This window comes from Colletotrichum paranaense (assembly GCF_030867605.1).
Source record: "Colletotrichum paranaense strain IMI 384185 chromosome Unknown Scaffold_9.1, whole genome shotgun sequence".
Lineage (NCBI taxonomy): Eukaryota > Fungi > Ascomycota > Sordariomycetes > Glomerellales > Glomerellaceae > Colletotrichum > Colletotrichum paranaense.
In genome coordinates, this window is record NW_026848967.1 from 2,074,088 (window position 1) to 2,091,360 (window position 17,273).

The window sequence follows — 17,273 nt, forward strand, 5'->3', positions numbered from 1 at the left end:
TCGGCTGGACTGGGTTGTTTCTTCTTCCAGAAATGATAAGATGGCCAAGAAATGGTGCAATTTCTACGCCCTGCATGAGACGGACCGTATCCGATTGAGTAGTTTGAGACAGCGGGGTCCTACCAGAGTGCCGCCATCACGAACCAGATCAAGCAGCGCTAGAGCACGAAATCCACTTTTGATACGAAAGAGGCATCGAGCTCCTCGAGCTGTCAGTGATAGTCTCGTTGGCGTGGGACGCATGTGATATGGAGAAATGTGCCGATTGGCCCGAGACCCCGCACCATTGCATGAAACTTTAGGTCTCATTGAATGGGACATTGTTAATCACAGCAATCTGGAAGGAGGATAAGAAATGATGATGTGGGTGGATCTCGTCGCGTTGCTGACAATGAGGGGCAAAGGGTCTTGTTGGTGCGCCTACGCTGATCAGACTCGAAGCTTCAGGTGTAGCTCAGGCAGAGCTGTTCAGGTCTTCAGGGTTCTGGGCCTTGGTCGTCTCGAATTGTATAAGTAGGAGAGCTCGCCGGCGGGGTTGAAGCTTGGGAGAGCAGCTCATCTTGTCAAAATCAAGTCTCGGCCTACGATTTGTGAACTCGATCCTCCAAGACCGTCTTCACTACCCAGAATTCCAGCTTCCGCTTCCCTATACACAGCTTCATAATGGGTATCTCCACTGAAGTCCCGCAGACCGTCGAGTGGTCCGGGAAGAGGGTCCCCGTCTACCCCATGGAGACTGTGGACTTCGGACGCGTCCTCTCCCAAGAGCCAGCTGAGCTTGAGAATATGCTCCGCATTTGCCAGCAACAGGGTTTCTTCTACCTGGACTTGAATGGCCTCGATGGCAGCAGATTCCTCGACGACCAGCAAAGGACTCTGGAGCTCATGCACCGCTACTTTGAGGCCCCTATCGAGGATAAGAACGAGCTCGGTCTCATCACCGCACATCTCGGGTAAGTGTCGGCCGTATCAATGAGACTGGAACACTCAGAAAATGCTCATGGCTCAATTCTAGATATGAGCCCGTCGGCTCACGAACGGGTGGTCTTCCCAACACCAGAGACGGATATGAGATGTTCAAGGTGAGCTTTTATCCTGAGACTCCCATGATTGTTGAACATGAGCTCCAGCTAACCTTTTCTACTCCAGGTCTCCCGTGATGAGATCCAAAGATCCGACCCCAAGTTCCCCAAGATCCTCCAGAACGATAAGGAGAAGGCAATTCTGAAGAACGCCATCTCCGGATCCAACCTGGTTACCAAGACCGTCCTCTCCGGTCTCTCCACCGCCATGGGCCTCGTCGGTGCCGCCCGTTACGAGAACGCCCACCGCAACGACCGCCCTTCTACCTCCACACTGGCAATGATGCACTACGTCCCCGCCGACCCCATCAAGGACACCCAAATCGGCCACCAGAAGCACACCGACATCAGCTCCCTCACCCTCCTCTTCGCCGAGGAGTGGGGACTTCAGATCCGCCCCCCCGGCACCAAGGAGTTCGGCTTCGTCGCTCCCAAGAAGGGGTGCGCCATCATCAACGTTGGCGACTCCCTCCGCTTTGCCAGTGGCCACACCATGATGTCGTGCATCCACCGTGTCGTCCCGTACAACTCTGAGCAGCACCGCTACTCCATCGCTTACTTCCTCCGCGCCGAGAACGACACCATGTTCAAGGACAGCGAGGGCAGATACGTCACTGCTGGCCAGTGGCATGATGAGAAGTTCTACCTCTTCAAGGCCACCCCCGATATCCAGGCTCTTGCCCCCCCCTCCATGTTGTACGGCGGCATGACTGCCGATGAGGAGTGGACTCCGTACGCGCAGCCGACCGCCAAGGCGCACGCGCCTGAAGTGTCTGAGGAGCTTAAGCAAGCTCCGGCAGTGAAGGAGACTTTGGTTGAGGCCCATTAAGCGGCAGCACTAGTGTAGATAAATGAGACCAAATACATGTACCTACGTTAGCTTGACTTATTACTAAGTGGGGATTTCCCTTGAGGGATTCACAGTTGAATGAAACGGTCTATGTGATGAAAATGACAATGTACCCTTCATCAAAATTGTAGACAGAAAAGCGCTCTTGCTCTTGTAGTACAACATAGATCCCGTATCCGAACTTTTGCCGCTTGGTTCGAGATGCCGGCATCTCTTCCCGAGATAGTCTGGCAAACACTCTCGTATTCATCATGCGGTATTTCTTTTTCCTCTTCTGTACCATCTAGGTGCACGGTGATCAGAGCGGGGTCTAAATCTAGATGGCGTCAGTGGCCAGAGTCAATCGATGCATCCCGCCGGACGAGCAACGTATGACAGACGAAAACGGGCTGGGTATTGAGTATCCAGTAATGTTAAAGTCTATGCCACGTCTTCAAACAGATCTACCTCTACGGCTACATGCATGTACGCCCCAGTCGCTCCATGTTCTGACAGACCCATAAGCACCATATCATCAGCTGCGGAAACAGAGCTCTGGGAGGGAGTTTAGTTTTAGTTTGGGCTGCCCGGACTTGATTTAGGCGAGTTAAGCCCTGTCCTGGATCCTTGTTGCGATCATCAAAGCCCCTTGGAGGCTGGGGACAAGGACGCCCTCACCCAAACAGACCTGGAGCCGTTATTGTTGTCCATTGTTACCAGTATGTGTCCTGTTGTCCGACTTCAAACCCACCCTGTGGCTCTGTTTTCTTCCTCAGCCACCGACACCGACGACTCAAACAATGGCACCACTTACGGGCGCCGAAAAGATGGATGAGCTGCCGCCCTACAGCCCGCCAGCGGCGACAGCGGCTGAAAGTCGCCGTGTCCTCTCTTCGTCAGTGCGGCGGCGGCATCATCCGGCTCTCCAACTTTTACCCCGCAGGTCGCGAACATTGCGCGTTCTTGGTTTAGCATGCCTCGCGTTCATCGTCTACGCGCAATGGAGACAGATTTACCCCGTGGGCGGCGTCTCCGGGCCGGAATTTACGATTCATGGGCTCTCAACTCGCCAGCTGCGAGAGGAACTGTCGACTTGCGGAAAACTGCACAGTCGACCGATTGACCCGCCTGGTTACGGGAGGACACGGAACGCCCGCTACGTGGACGGCAAGAAACCCACAGTCATCAGGAACGCAACAATCTGGGTCGGGGAGCCGGTTGAAGGGTCTGCCGACTATTCATGGATTTCTGCCGACGTGTTCATTGAGCACGGCCTCATCAAACAGGTCGCTGAGGGTATAGCGATAGCCTCCCTGCCCGAAGATGTTCTCGTCTACGATGCGGGTGGGCGGCCGCTCACCAGCGGCATCATCGACATGCACAGCCATGCTGCAGTGCACTCACTGCCAACACTACACGGCAATGAGGATGTCAGCGAGCTGTCGAAAGATATTACTCCCTATGTCCGATCCATTGACGGTATTCAGCCGACGGATCATCAACTCCAGGTGATCAAGTCTGGCGGCGTTACCACGTCGTTGATTCTTCCTGGATCAAGTAACAATATTGGCGGCGAAGCCTTTGTGATCAAGCACGCCGTCGGAGCTGCTGACGGACGCAATGAAACAAGCGTAATTGATATGCTAGCTGACCCGGATCATACCTGGCGGCATATGAAGATGGCATGTGGTGAGAATTCGAAGCAGGTCCATGGGAAGGCAGGTGAACGTGGCCCGTACAGCCGCCTCGGTGAAAGCTGGGAATTCCGTCAGGCTTTCGAGCATGCTGCCAAGTTGATCCGCGAGCAAGATGACTGGTGCCACGCCGCTGCTCAAGGTCTTGACAATGTCCAGACTTATCTCAGCCACGATCTAGAATGGGAGGCACTGATTGCTGTGCTCAGGGGCCAGGTCCATGTTCATGCTCATTGCTACACCATTAATGATCTCGAAGCTTTCGTGGATCACACGAATGAGTTCAAGTTTCCCATCCGCGCATTTCATCATGCCCACCAGACGCATCTCGTGCCCGAGGTAAGTATTCGCAAAGCCCTTGATGGTATCTCCCATTGCTGCGTCTTTTACTTACTCGTCATTCCCAAGATTCTCAAGCGGGCATGGGGAAATAATCCACCAGCGTCCGCCCTCTTCGCCGACAACATGTGGTACAAAGCCGAAGCTGCTATGGGCTCAGAATACGCGGGAAAACATCTCTATGATGCTGGACTGACGCCCATCTACGTGAGCGATAATCCGGTGCTCAATGCACAGCACGTCGTGTTTGAAGCTGCGAAAGCGTACAAGTATGGTCTGCCTTACCACGCTGCACTGGCATCCGTCACCACTGCCCCAGCTGAGAGGCTGGGAATGGAGCATCGCCTCGGTAAAGTCAAGCCTGGCTTTGATGCCGATATCGTCGTCTGGGATAGTGACCCATTGAGCGTTGGGGCTACGCCAGTCCAGGTCTGGATTGACGGTACTGCTCAGTATGACGAACCAGTCAGACTTAACAAGACCTATGAGGGTACCATAGTCCCCGATCAGAGTCTCAGCGAGGTTATCGTGAAGCCTCAGATCATGCAGGGCGACGTTGTCTTTACAGGAATTTCAAAAGTACTACACCCCGTAACAGTGAGTGGCTTAGCAGCCGATGGGAAAACCTACAACGTAGCCGTCTCTAACGGCAAGATTACTTGTATTGGAGGCTGCGAAGCCGAGCTCAAAGTTGCGTCTAGCCATGAAGGTACTCTAATTCACCTCAAGAACGGCCATCTTACTCCGTCCTTCATCGCCTTTGGCTCAACGATCGGTCTAAACGCCATAGACTCGGAGCGAAATACCGACAACGGTGCGGACGGGGGAAAGTTCAGTCGCGGTGTTGACGGGCTCGCCCTCGATACGGATAAACTGCAAGTTGCCCACCGCTATGGTGTGACCCGAGCTATCTCGGCCCCCAAATTCACAGCTCTCGGCACGCATCACGGCACAAGCACTGGGTTTCTCACCGGGGCTGGGACTACTCTCGACCGTGGTGCCGTGTTTGCTCGCGACGCTGCTGTGCACTATACTCTCGATCTTTCCGCGAAAAGCGGAGTTGATGGAATTTCATCCATCTCAGGAGGTGTTGGCGAGCTGCGACGGAAGCTTCTCAAGGCAGTCTCATCGCTCGCTGCGAATGAAACTATCCTTGTGGAAGACCGATACACGGAGTTTGCGTTCCTTCGAGAAGTTGTCGAAGGGCAGATGGCACTCGTCGTGACTGTGCATAGCGCAGACACCGTCGCTGCTTTCTTAGACGTGAAAAGCAGTGTTGAGGAGGTTCTTTCAGAGCTCGTAGACAGCCCGAAGACGCTTCGTTCCGTCGTATACGGTGGCGCCGAAGCTCACCTGGTTGCTGACGCCTTATCTGCAGCCAAAGTGGGAGTTGTTTTGGCACCAATGCAGTCTTTTGCGGTTTCTTGGGATCAGCGACGAGCGCTTACGGGCGCGCCTTTGACAAACGGCACAAATGTAGATGTCTTGGTTCAGGCTCGAGTTGATGTGGCTATTGGCTTGGAGGAGGACTGGATCGTGCGAGACCTTGGCTTGCTCGCGGGCGCGGCGTTCAAAAATGGCGAAGGGCGGCTGAATGAGAAAAGTGCGTTGGACTTGGTCGGAAGGAATGTATACAGGATCCTCGGTCTGGAGGATGAACTTGAGGATGAGCACTTTGTGATACACGAAGGGAGTCCCCTTGAGATTGAATCTAGGGTGCGGGCTGTTGGTGACGGAGGACCGGGCCTATTAGTTTTCATCTAGGAAGGGGTCACTATCGGGCAGAACACAGAAGAATTGACTAGACATAGTGTTCGACAAGAGACGCGATTGAATGGAAGTATCCGCGACCTGTATAGGTACTATCTTGGAATCCGTCTAGGAGGTCTTCCTAATTCGTAAAATGGGCAACGTTGTCGACCACAAGACTCTGTATCCCAGGGCCACGTACATCTTCCAACGGCGCAACGAATGCCATTTGGCTCCAGCTGAAAAGTGTGTTACGACCCCCATACACAAACACTTCGAAACGCCCTGCGAACTGTCCATTGATCCACGCCATGCTTCCATGGAGCACGTCTGTGACGATGGTGACGTTCGCAGGGAGCTTCGATATCGTAACTGCCTCGTGTGTCGAAGTAGACACGTTCAACCAAATCCGGCCTGGGTGCCCAGGGTCAAGCTGCATAGCATCTTGTTCGCTCACGGATCGAAGAGGATAAGGCCATCCGTCCGCAGTGAATGAGAGGCTGCCACCTTCATCTAATGCGAGAGCGGTATCAGGACCGGACAGTGTGAAAGGTCCAGTGACAGCCAGCGTCAGGGTATAGTTCATGCCCTTACTTCCATAGCCAAGGTGTACTGCCTCAGATTCATTGGTAGAACGAGACCATGAGACTAATGGCCCTTTGCATGTAGGCTTGGACTTCGTCACTATACGCTCAAGATTCTGCCCCGGTGCGAGAGGCGTGAAGAAGTCAGTGCTAGGCGCAACCCCTTCGTCTACGAGCTGTGCGCCACGGCTGCCACTCCACGCGCGTGCTCCGACCAGCGCTATGCCTCGGCGCATGGCATAGTACGCCTCCAGCTGGGTAGAGGCATCCGGGCCATTGTCGTTCCAAGCCGCAAGAATGGCACCTCTGTTTGCCGGTGAACTATCTGATAACTGCATGGTCTTGTTGAACGGGTTAAAATCCGCCGGTGTCCACTGCCACTTAGGCTCGTTGGCGAAGTTTAGCACTCGAGTTTCGTTGTAAAATTGGGGGTAGCGAGCAGGCAGAATTGGCATGTGGTCGTTCTTAAGAGACATGTATGCCCACCAGTCCTCAGAGTTGATTAAATCGTAGTCATTGTTTGATAGCAGAACCGGGTCCGATTCGCCGTACTGCCAGTGCTGAATGACTACGTCTTTGGAGATAGTCTGGTTTTCGGATGGCTCGTTTGTTCCCCAGATCCGAATTCTCTTACCGGTAGTGGAGTTGATGAAAGAAGACATCTCGTTCACAAAACCAATGTAGTCGTCAGCCAGCGTCGCATCGTATTCGTCTGCGCCAACATGAACTTCCTTCGTCTCGAACCAGGGAAGAAACTCCGACCAGATACGCTTGACGGTTGGGATGGTATCCGGATGAGACAAGTTGAGCAAGTCGCGCTTCGTCAATGAGAGCTCAGGCTTCCACTTGGTGAGGTAGAGGCAATGCCCTGGTGCTTCGATCTCCGGGATAACAGTTACACCTCTTGACGCGCAATGACTCTGAAAATCGGCAAAGTCTTCTCGGGACAAGGTCTCGTTCTCCCGACCGTGAAGGATCGGCAACAAATTCTCATCTTCCGGCAGCAGCGAAAAGTGGGAGTAGACATCTTGCCATGACGCGTTCTGCCCGCGGTTGAGCGGGTAGTTGTCGCTGAGGTGATAGTGAAACTCGCTCATCTTGAAGAAGGAAGCGAAGCTGCACAGTTCCTTGAGGAACGTTGGCGCGTACCACTTGCGTCCGGCGTCAAGCATGAAGCCTCGCGTAGCATATGCGGGCGCGTCAACCGATCGCCCCGTGGGCACAGTTCCGTTCCCTATGAGCAGGAGCTGGAGCAAGGTTCTTGTCCCCCACCACATCCCCCGCGCGCCGGTGCCGCCAATGAAGGCGCCAGACGGGGAGATGACGAGCTCATAACCTTCCGACGTAGGATTGCCATTTTCGTAGGTGAGCGACGAGGTGTTGCTGGTGAAAGAGCCGAGAAGAATGCCGCTGGCGTTGGCGGGGCTGGGGAGACGATCGACGCGCTGTAATGTCCAGTTGACGCCTGTAAGCTCGCTAATGTCTTGTTGGAAGAGCTTCGCAAAGTCGTGGCCGCTTGGTGGAATTAGAGTCAAGCCATCTGTATCGGCTTTGGAGGCTAAACTTTCCTCGATGTAGATGGTCTTTGGGCTTTTATTGACGTGCCACACAGTGCCTGGAGAGGATTCCGAAGTTCGGAGGGTGGGAGGGAGAAGTTGGAGACCCCCTGCTAACACTGGAGTGCAGAAGAATGCCGTGATGAGCTGCAAGAGCGCCATGACTTGAACTTGTTTCGGCGCAAGTTGATGATATAGCCTGGCCTCTTCGAACACTTCCAATACACCTCCATTACATTGCCATTAGGATGATTGACCATTTATCCAGGAAAGCTATATATGTTTTGGTCCGTATCTCGGCTTCAGTGTTATCACCCCTCACTTCATCTAACTTTCAGAGATAGATCAGCAGAGCTGCCCCGCAAATTAACAGTCTGATGTAACAACGCATGCTGTGCTATGGTAACGTAACCGAAATCTCAACCGGGGGTTGGTTGCCCTCCGTCCCTTGCTTCATACCCGCAGTGAGCAACAAGCCACGGATTGCCCACTGGCCTCCGAGTTCTGCCAAATCGATGGTGATTGCGCCCAATATTAATGCATCCGATGAGCGTCGGGGAACGCCTGGTCTTAGATGAAGTTAAGACCACGGATGTGTCTAGATAAAACGAGATAGATTGTTCAATTGATTTCAAAGCGCTAGATAGTAAGATCGCGTCCCACCAGGGATGATCACGGCACGAGTACCTTCAAGATCACAGGAAGTGGTTGGAATGGGATCAAGCCTAAATCCGGATGATATCAAAGTTCAGTACAATTTACGGTAATATATTGGGCGACAAAAGCGTGTATTTTACTACTCAGTGCAACGCTGGCAACTGGAAGTTGTCTTTGCGGCATGCTAGTTGCGTTCAATATCTGAAAAGCCGAATTAGCATTCATGGACTTGGATGGGAGAAAGGCACTGGAGACTTACGAAAAGTTCTCCTTGTAGAACCAGACCTCCATGGCACCACCTCCGCCTTGCAGAATGCGTTTCTGAGCTTCAGCCGCAACTTGAGACAAGTCGAAGACCAATGATGCCGGACCACAGGCTATTAAGCCAACGCTCCCTGGTTGCTCAATGGCTCGCCTGGAAATTGCGGATACATCTGGTCGTCCGTTGAAGGTGCGTAGACTGACCTGCCCATAAGGTGATTGCCAATCAGTGTCGGAAGACTTCCCGGGTGTTTCAATCACCTCCTTGTCTGCATCATATGCCGGAGATTCTGGATTTGACGAGGTCGACTTGTTTTGCACTGGTGTTCCGGTCTCATGGAAAGAAATTGAAATACATGGCGCCTTTGTGTTCTCGGCATGGGGACGTCGAGCAATAATGTCGTCCAATGCTCTGCAGTACCATTCCCGGAACTCCAGATCACGGGTTGCCACAATAACTTCCATCTCTGTGTTTGCGGTCCCTCTATATTGTCGTTGTAAAATGTGCTCGATCATTGGTAAAGAGAATCCTGCCCCTGCACCCCCGGCAACAACGAGCGTTCGGTCGAAGCCAGCGAACCATCGATCAGTAACGCCACCGTACGGACCGTCGAGCAGTACTCGAATAGGTGCCTCCGGAGATTTCCGAGCAATCGCAGCAAGCCTAGCAGTTATCCCTCCTCTCGGTTGGATATAGAAGACCATTTCGTTTCGCTGGCCGTGTCGTGGGATCGAGCAGATCGTAAACGGGTGGGCAGTCAGTGAGTGCATGCCGCTAGTGAGAAACCTCAGATACACGTGCTGTCCCGGTGTCCACCGGGCATTGGTTTCAATGACGACCTTCAGACAATGTGGTGTGACCAGTGATACTCGGGCGTGATCGACACCGTGCTCCATGAAGGTTTTGAATTGTGAGTAGAAGAAGCATAGAGCGTACAACACAGCTGTGACGATGAAGTAGTCCCATGAGGTGAGACGGAAGTCGCAGTGGATGAAGAAGAAAATGAAGAAGACAGCGGCTGCAAAGAGGTGAGTTGCCTTGAACAGCTCGTAATATCGGTCCCTGGCAAAGCAAGTTGACTGTCAGTAATGTCTTCATGTCTGCGTCCAGAAACCGGGGGGACAACGATGAACATGTTAACATACCGGACCCAACGAATAGACATGAAGGTCAACCATGCTTGAGCTAGGATAGCAATGACGCCTGTAACCCACATACCTCCATCATTCCACTGCTTGACTATGTCGCCTTTCCAGATGTGAAATACGATAAAAGGAAACGTATGGACCAGCGCAAGTACAAACATAGCCCATGCCACCCAGTTATGCCAGATATTGAGTTTCTCGTGGGATATACCGGTCAGGGCTGAGATCGGGTTTGCCTTCGCGCCTAGAATGCTACGGACACAGGGTTAGAAAAGCCAAGAACAAGATCTTTGGGGACTTCTCGAGTTACTCACAAAAGAAATGGCATACATGCCAATGCCATGTAACCGGCACGAGTGGCAATTGGCGGCGAGTTTCCAAAGCTCAGTTGTTTGGTGTTAGGCCAGTAGTATGGCTGAGGACCGAGGGTCATTGCTAGAAGATTGTCAGTCTTCGATCTCACAGGGCCTCACGCGAGGAGGTAGTAGTACCTAAGAAGAACACAGCACCTAAAGCGCCGAGGAGATATGTGCCTAGGGACTGTGTGTTCCAGGAACCAAGCCGCCAACTCTTGTAGGATAAGAGACGGCCTGATGACAAAGTCCTTAGCCATAATGTGTTTCTTCTCCACGATGTCGGGGCGTATGTCGAGGCAAAGCTGGCAATAGCCGCAAACAATATAACCGTTACGAAGAACGCAACAGTAGGTAGTCCGTATCGATGATCAGCCTCGTACCAAAACACCCAGTAACCCGTCTTGAAAGCACATTGCTCAGGTGTCATAGAGCAAGTTCCAGCATCGCGGCTGGAGTGTAACATGACCGGTTGGCTCAGCCAGGGAAGAGACATTATGGCGTTAGGCTTCGATTAACCAAGTAGGATTCTGGGAATGAAATTCTGCTCAAAGACGAGTGCGAGGAAGGGTTTACGATAGAAATGTCATAAGCATCGTGCTTGGCAAAACGCTGACAATTACTTCGCTTGTGGATCAGATGACGCTGAAGTAGATTTTGCGTAATTTGGCATATACGCCAGTAGAGGATTACTAATTGGCCATCGCCGACAGTCCTGCCGTGATATTGAGGACTATCAGGGTATCAAACCGATTGCCACGTACATTTGAGCGCGTTTTTTCGATTCGCGAAGTCGGGAATCCTGCGCTGCAATTCCCAGGGTTTTGAGCACATTTGAGCTCGTTAACTCTCCCTATCCGGAATATAAGCACCACCCATGCCACTGCAGTTCTAATGTCACACTAGACGACCAACAGATGCGTCGGCAACTTGACCTAGGGGTTGCAATTGGCTAAGGCTTGTGGTTTGGCAGATTTCCACGTGGAGAATGGAGTCAACTTGCGCGTTTCGGGACCCTCTTTTCCCACATTGTTTCCGACGACACGGACGTCAGATGCCGTGCCACCCGGGATGGAGGGAGAAACTTGCTCATAGTAACGCTCGTGCCGATCTTCCACTTTACGGTATCATCTACCTTGAGTGGATGAGAGGAAGAGTCTTCTAAACTTTGATAAATCATATGATGCCGCCATCGATATCAATGATGGGACCAGATTTGTCTATCAACGACTAAGCACTAAGTACAATACACCCTACTACATCGTCTCTGCGAAATTCCATCGACAAGAATCGACTGTATCAATTTACAGCCGGATTGAAAGCTCAATCATTCCAGAGCAAATATCCACCGATTAGAGTATCACTCCATAGTCGACCGAAATGGATATGAACATGGCAACTAGCACAGCCATGGCGATAGCAACATCGACTAGTGCTGCCTCCGGCGACATGTCGAGCATGTCGATGTCAATGTCTGAAATGGCTATGACATTCTTTGAAGCCTTCCAAACACCGCTATACTCGGACGCATGGACACCGACAAGTCCCGGTCAATATGCGGGCACCTGCATCTTTCTTATCGTGCTGGGCTCGATCTTACGCCTCCTACTCGCTCTGAAGCCCGTACTCGAAGACCGATTCTGGAGAAACTACCCCGTCTACGAATCGGACAAGCAAGCCTTGACAAGTCACCATGCAGAGAGTGTTGAGCCAGGACAGGCCGGCTCGGTGATCCGAAAAGATATTGTGGGACGGTGGAAAGGGTGGCGGGCTGGTGCTGCTGCTGCAAGGGCAACTTACGAGGTCATTGTGGGAGGGATCGGATATCTCCTGTGAGCCACACCTTCGTACTTGCATGATGTCAATCTGGCTAACAATTTTCATAGGATGCTTGCGGTCATGACGATGAACGTTGGCTACTTTCTCTCCGTGCTCAGTGGTGTTTGGCTCGGAACATTCCTGCTCGGCGGACTTGCTGGCGGTAGTCCGGCAATCCACTGCTAGAACAAATGACAGCGATGGAGTTATACCAAGTCGAAGCTTGGTCATTAAAAATTAGCAAATCGATTAATTATGATAAAGTAAGGTTCTAGCATCACGTCTTGACGCCAGTATCGTCACACCCAATCCCCTTCTTCGTGATATGGAATATTGTGTCTTGAGCCAGGACCTCTTCCCAAACTGACCGCAGCTGGAGCCCGATATGGTGATGTCCCTTGATCAAGGTCACCGCTATCATCATGCGGTGGAAGCCAGTTCGCCCCGGTATGCACAGTGTCTTCGACGCTCTCCACCGAGTCGACGCCCATACGCCGCCCATGTTTTCCGGTCAAAGCGCCGTAAAAGTATCTCCGCCCCAATTCCCCAACTTTCTTCTTCCTATCCACCGAAGACAGCTGCGATAGACCTTCAAAGTCATCCAACATTTGGCTTTCGTTGATGTAATACATTGCGCCAGCAATGCTCCGGGGATCAACTGGCATCTCGGGCCACTTGATGAATAAACTTCCCCCCACAGCCACGATCATCAGCGCCAAGATCGTCAGACTAATAATCGAGCAGATGTTGTGGGAGTTGAGCGTCTGAGTTAGGTTGTACGGTACATTGGCCAACAGCATCGGAAGAAACTCGGCTGTTATGGACATGAAAGCTGCCAGCATCAGCGCTATGTCGCCGTTGATAATCGCGGTGTAAATGCCGTAAAATCCATTCGTGGGGCGTGTAAAAAGGATGGATGATTCTGGTCGTTGCGAACGCCGGCCCAAGTGATAATACGGACTGACAATAGCAATACCTGCAATCCGTATTAGTCAGGCTCCTCGATCCTGGCTGATGCTGGGATCGAGGCTACTCACTCATGAAAATTGATTCCCAGCAGAAAATAATGGTGACACCCAACGCAGCAAGGAAGAAACGGAGTCCGAATGTTTGACTGTCCATGAAGTCTTTGAAAGAAGTACGAAGACCAAGCGTAACATGATAGTAAAGTATGATGATGAACAAGGCAAGCAAAAAGCATACGAACACAATACGCCACCAGTTCGTAAGCGCGATGAAAGGGTTTGGTTTCCGGTCATTGGTCGCATTGCCGTGTGGATGTTTGATAATATGCGACTCATCATCGGTCGATAGCGCTCCTGACCCTGCCGATTGCAAGTTGTCGGCCGATTCGTCATAGTAGATGAAGCCATATTCGTTTCGACCGTGTCTATTCTCAAAGAAACCCAGCATGTAGTTCTTGTCTGCCATTGTTCTTTCGTTAGCTTTGAATTTGACATGATGTGGCCGAATTTCTGCGTTCAGAGAAAGTGATGATATCCTCCCGATGCTCCAAGGATTTGCGTGAAGTTCAGTCTTCTAGCTGCGAAGGAGGTACAGGAGAACCAGCAGGAGAGCGACGATGAGAACGAGCAACGCGATCAAGATATAGGCTAATTTTGGGGAGACGCCTAGCTGAATGCCGCAGCCGTCGATGGCGGTGATTTTGCATTTGCCATGTAGTTTCATCCCAATCGCCTCAGTTGCTAAGGGTGCCAGGAGAGACGATGACCATACCATCAGTGTGGTGATGAAAGGGACCGGATGACCTTGCCTGAGAACCTTAAAAGGAGCCAAAAACCCATTCCAGCCTTCGAACTGAATGGTCATGCTATTCTTCCCGAGTGCACCTCCTTCTTGAGATAATGCGTGGAAAGGCTGATATAACTTCGCGTTGAGATCAATAATTCGGAGAGGAATTGCAATCATGACGGCCAGAATCACCGGAAGGAACTTGCCGAGGAAGTAATCGCCATCGGTGAAGGCGAACTTCTCGACTTCGGTTATGACGGTATCGGGTTTGCTCGTCGACCCTGGATGGGAAACCGAGGTGAATACCGCCGTGGAGGGGCCAATAGTGGACACTCGTGTACTAGGCTTCGGAGTGGATGTGATCGTACTGAGCTTGCCCGATATTGAAGTGACGAATGTGGTGGGGCTCGGAGTTGATATGACCGTGCTCAAAGAGCCTCCGATCGTCGTGATCACTGTAAACGACAAAGGCGTGCTCCCAGTCGGCGTCGTCACCATCGCGATTGTGGTTGGCGTCCCTCCAATTACAGAAGTAAACTCCCTCGGAGCCGGTGTTCTAGTTGTCAAAGTCTCCTTGCCATCAATGGTTGTCCTGATGATCTCTGGGGCGTCGGTGGTTGTGAAGACGGCAGTACTGCCGCCGACTTGGGACACAAGAGTCAAAGACACCGGCTTGAAGCCTGCGGCGTTTGTAGACTGAATCAGCAACACCGTAGGCTTTCCAGCAATGGTCGTCTGGACGGCAAACAGGCCTACATCCAGAGACGGAGTGACTGTGATTACCATCTGCGTCTCTTCGCCCCCTATCCTCGTCTCGACCGTCTCCGCAGGTGGCATATAAACGCCAGTAAAAACACCTCCAGCATTGGTCACCAAAACCTTAGGTTTCCCCGTTTCCACAATTGTCACAACCTTCCCGTCAAACACACTGGTGATGAGTTGTGTGACTGGGTTAGGCTGCTCGCTCTGCTGGCCTCGCGACCCTCCAGGAATGGTAACAACTTTGGTAATTTCGGTTGTTCCTACGGATACGTACACTACCCCCGCCGCAGTCGAGGTAGCTACACTTGCAATAGTCGTCGGCACGGCAGAAACAACAACAGAGCTGTAGGTGCTGACCCTTGCCGGCGATGTGAACTGGGCCGTTGAGGTTATGGTCGCCTCTCCCACTTCATTTGTGACTTCGACGATTGTCGAGGCTGGTGCAGCCGAGGTTGAGGTTGTCACACGACCAATTGTCTTGGTTGTCGTCTGGTAGTAGGTTGTTTTTTCGTCGCTGATAACATCTGTTTGGGTGGTTTGCACAGGTATTGTCGTGGTCATAACCACGTTGCTACTTGCCAAGGTTCTCGTGACCGACCTCTGCGTCGCAGTTGTGATCACTCGTGTATACGTTTTCTCGCCAGTACTTCCGGGAATTGTTGTTTCAACAGTCGTCGAATAGCTCCACAGAGTACTGCCTACGATGGATGTTGTGTACTGGAAAGTGGATCCAGGTCTTGTGACTGTAGAAGTGAACTCGGACTTGATGATGGAAAACACCTTGTCGTTTCCGATGGGCTCCAACGATGATGAGCTGGAAGATGATGCGACACTAGTGACAGGAGCTTTGGGATGGTTCGAACCGCCAGAGGAGGAAATCAAGCTGGCTTCTTTGCCGCTTACTGTCGAATCCGTTATGTCTTTAATCTTGTCTGAACTTTCCGGTCTTCTGGTTGTTAACGGTGAAGACAGAATAGAGTCAACTTCTTTACTCTGAAGATCATTGAATCTCGTAGTGCCTGGTGATGATGACGATGTTGGCCCTGAAGTTGGATTATGTTCTTTACTCTGGATATCATTAGATCTCAAAGTGCCTGGTGATGATGATGATGTTGCCACTGAATTTGGATCATCTGTAGCCGTAGTAGTCCCGGTAGGAAGTTCGTCAGATGGCGCAGATGAGGGCGGACCGGAGACGGTCGGGCTCTGTGCCTCACTTCCTGATGCCGAGGTGGTGGTTGTGACTTGTGCCCTCTCTTGTCGACCAGTGGGAGATTGTTCTTGCTGCGTTGATACCACAAAAGCTACACTAGATGCTTTTTCTGACGATGATCTGGTAACAGGAGCCGCTGAAGTTGACTTCGAAGCAGGAGATCTCCCAGGCCCAGGAGTCGTCGGGAGATCGGCATTACTAGTTTGGATGATCTTCGACAGCTGTATACCAGAAGACGGACCAGAGTCTGAAGACGATAGGTCCTGTGCTGAACCACTTGGACTTGAGGACTTCTCGCTGATAGAACTGGACTCCTGCCGTGAATCCAGGTAATTGCGCGGCTCAATAACTGCTGTGCTGTCTGAATTTGGCATCGTATTCTGAGCATATATCACCAACCCCACCAAGATGGAGAGGACGAGAATCATGCATACGATGAAAGGCCATTGCAGTGGTTTAGGTCGATAGTCTGGACGCGTCGGTATTGGAGGTGGACGATTCTTCTTGCCTAGCTCATCGTGGTACTCGTCGATGTCCTCAGTAGCTTGCAGATTATACTGCGTTTGCGAGTCAAAGGTGGGCTGTATCGCTGGTTGGTGTTGATGCATGTTTACTACTAGCCTGTATCACGGCATGATTAATCGTTGAACACCTGTTAAGTCGAGGTCTTGTTTCCCGCTGGTTGATATTCATATTCAGACCAGAAGGAGACGTCAACGATTGTCCACATGCAGCTTTCGAATAATTCAGAATAGGCCTGGGAATGAAAACAGAGTTCGCCGAGCCAGGAATTCGCCAATGTACAACATGAAGAAAGCCCTGAGTCCTTGGGTCGCGCACACCAAAGCAAAGCCACCATCTTGTTGTGGTGGCTTTGAGACAACCAGGTAGCTGTAGCAGCTCAGCTCCGCGAGTGGTCCATCGTCTTTCTGGTGCACTACTGTACCAGCCTCATCGAGTGCCAGGGAGGCCGCTTGACCGCTTGCAGTCTGCATCAACAGCATTTCATAGTCGAAGGTTGAAGCCAATGATCATGTGTGGTTGTCCTGGAAGGCGCCCGCTACCCTGAGCTGAAGTCCGGTGCTAGTCACATTCCGGACTGGTGAGTACCGGTAGGTATATGCGGGCTCAGCCATGGCATTTTTGGTTAAGAAGGCTGATTCGCTCCAAGGTCAGGGAGCACGAAGGACCGAAAACATGGCCTTTCTTTCTGTGGTATTTTGCCATTTCTCATGTACTAATGCCGAGAATGCTTTGATGCGTTTGATAACAATCGATGAAGTAGGTACTTAATGTAGGCTCAATCGACGATTTCCATGGTCTAACTTGCAGGTCTGACAGCCATAGAAAACAACTTGTCGAGAGACGATTTCGAAGCACGTTGGGCGCAACATTGACTCGGTGGGTCGGCAGCATGGAACTATCCAGATTCGCTCAGACACGCCAAAGCAGTGAGGTGGCTAGGGACACTAGGCCAT

At 51.8% G+C, this 17,273-nt stretch overlaps 7 protein-coding genes across 7 annotated transcripts; 3 read left to right on the forward strand and 4 right to left on the reverse strand.

Moving 5' to 3' along the window:
* Positions 1–663: 663 nt before the first annotated feature.
* CPAR01_11465 (2OG-Fe(II)oxygenase) lies at positions 664–1,911 on the forward strand (the record flags this gene model as incomplete). Its single annotated transcript, XM_060495724.1, has 3 exons — positions 664–953; positions 1,016–1,082; positions 1,150–1,911. The coding sequence occupies 3 exons, from the start codon at positions 664–666 to the stop codon at positions 1,909–1,911; spliced, it is 1,119 nt and encodes a 372-aa protein (XP_060346072.1).
* Positions 1,912–2,711: 800 nt separating this feature from the next.
* Positions 2,712–5,708, forward strand: CPAR01_11466 (amidohydrolase; the record flags this gene model as incomplete). The annotated part of the gene is made up of 2 exons (XM_060495725.1): positions 2,712–3,944; positions 4,014–5,708. The coding sequence occupies 2 exons, from the start codon at positions 2,712–2,714 to the stop codon at positions 5,706–5,708; spliced, it is 2,928 nt and encodes a 975-aa protein (XP_060346073.1).
* Positions 5,709–5,835: 127 nt separating this feature from the next.
* CPAR01_11467 (glycosyl hydrolase family 20) lies at positions 5,836–7,995 on the reverse strand (the record flags this gene model as incomplete). The annotated part of the gene is made up of 1 exon (XM_060495726.1): positions 5,836–7,995. The coding sequence occupies one exon, from the start codon at positions 7,993–7,995 to the stop codon at positions 5,836–5,838; it is 2,160 nt and encodes a 719-aa protein (XP_060346074.1).
* Positions 7,996–8,745: 750 nt separating this feature from the next.
* On the reverse strand, positions 8,746–10,746 carry CPAR01_11468 (uncharacterized protein; the record flags this gene model as incomplete). Its single annotated transcript, XM_060495727.1, has 4 exons — positions 8,746–9,814; positions 9,898–10,149; positions 10,212–10,332; positions 10,389–10,746. 4 exons carry the CDS (start codon positions 10,744–10,746, stop codon positions 8,746–8,748), a joined length of 1,800 nt encoding a protein of 599 aa, XP_060346075.1.
* Positions 10,747–11,630: 884 nt separating this feature from the next.
* On the forward strand, positions 11,631–12,254 carry CPAR01_11469 (ctr copper transporter; the record flags this gene model as incomplete). The annotated part of the gene is made up of 2 exons (XM_060495728.1): positions 11,631–12,082; positions 12,137–12,254. The coding sequence occupies 2 exons, from the start codon at positions 11,631–11,633 to the stop codon at positions 12,252–12,254; spliced, it is 570 nt and encodes a 189-aa protein (XP_060346076.1).
* Positions 12,255–12,367: 113 nt separating this feature from the next.
* Positions 12,368–13,499, reverse strand: CPAR01_11470 (uncharacterized protein; the record flags this gene model as incomplete). Its single annotated transcript, XM_060495729.1, has 2 exons — positions 12,368–13,044; positions 13,106–13,499. The coding sequence occupies 2 exons, from the start codon at positions 13,497–13,499 to the stop codon at positions 12,368–12,370; spliced, it is 1,071 nt and encodes a 356-aa protein (XP_060346077.1).
* A 108-nt stretch (positions 13,500–13,607) lies between these two features.
* Positions 13,608–16,403, reverse strand: CPAR01_11471 (uncharacterized protein; the record flags this gene model as incomplete). The annotated part of the gene is made up of 1 exon (XM_060495730.1): positions 13,608–16,403. The coding sequence occupies one exon, from the start codon at positions 16,401–16,403 to the stop codon at positions 13,608–13,610; it is 2,796 nt and encodes a 931-aa protein (XP_060346078.1).
* Between the last annotated feature and the right edge of the window lie 870 nt (positions 16,404–17,273).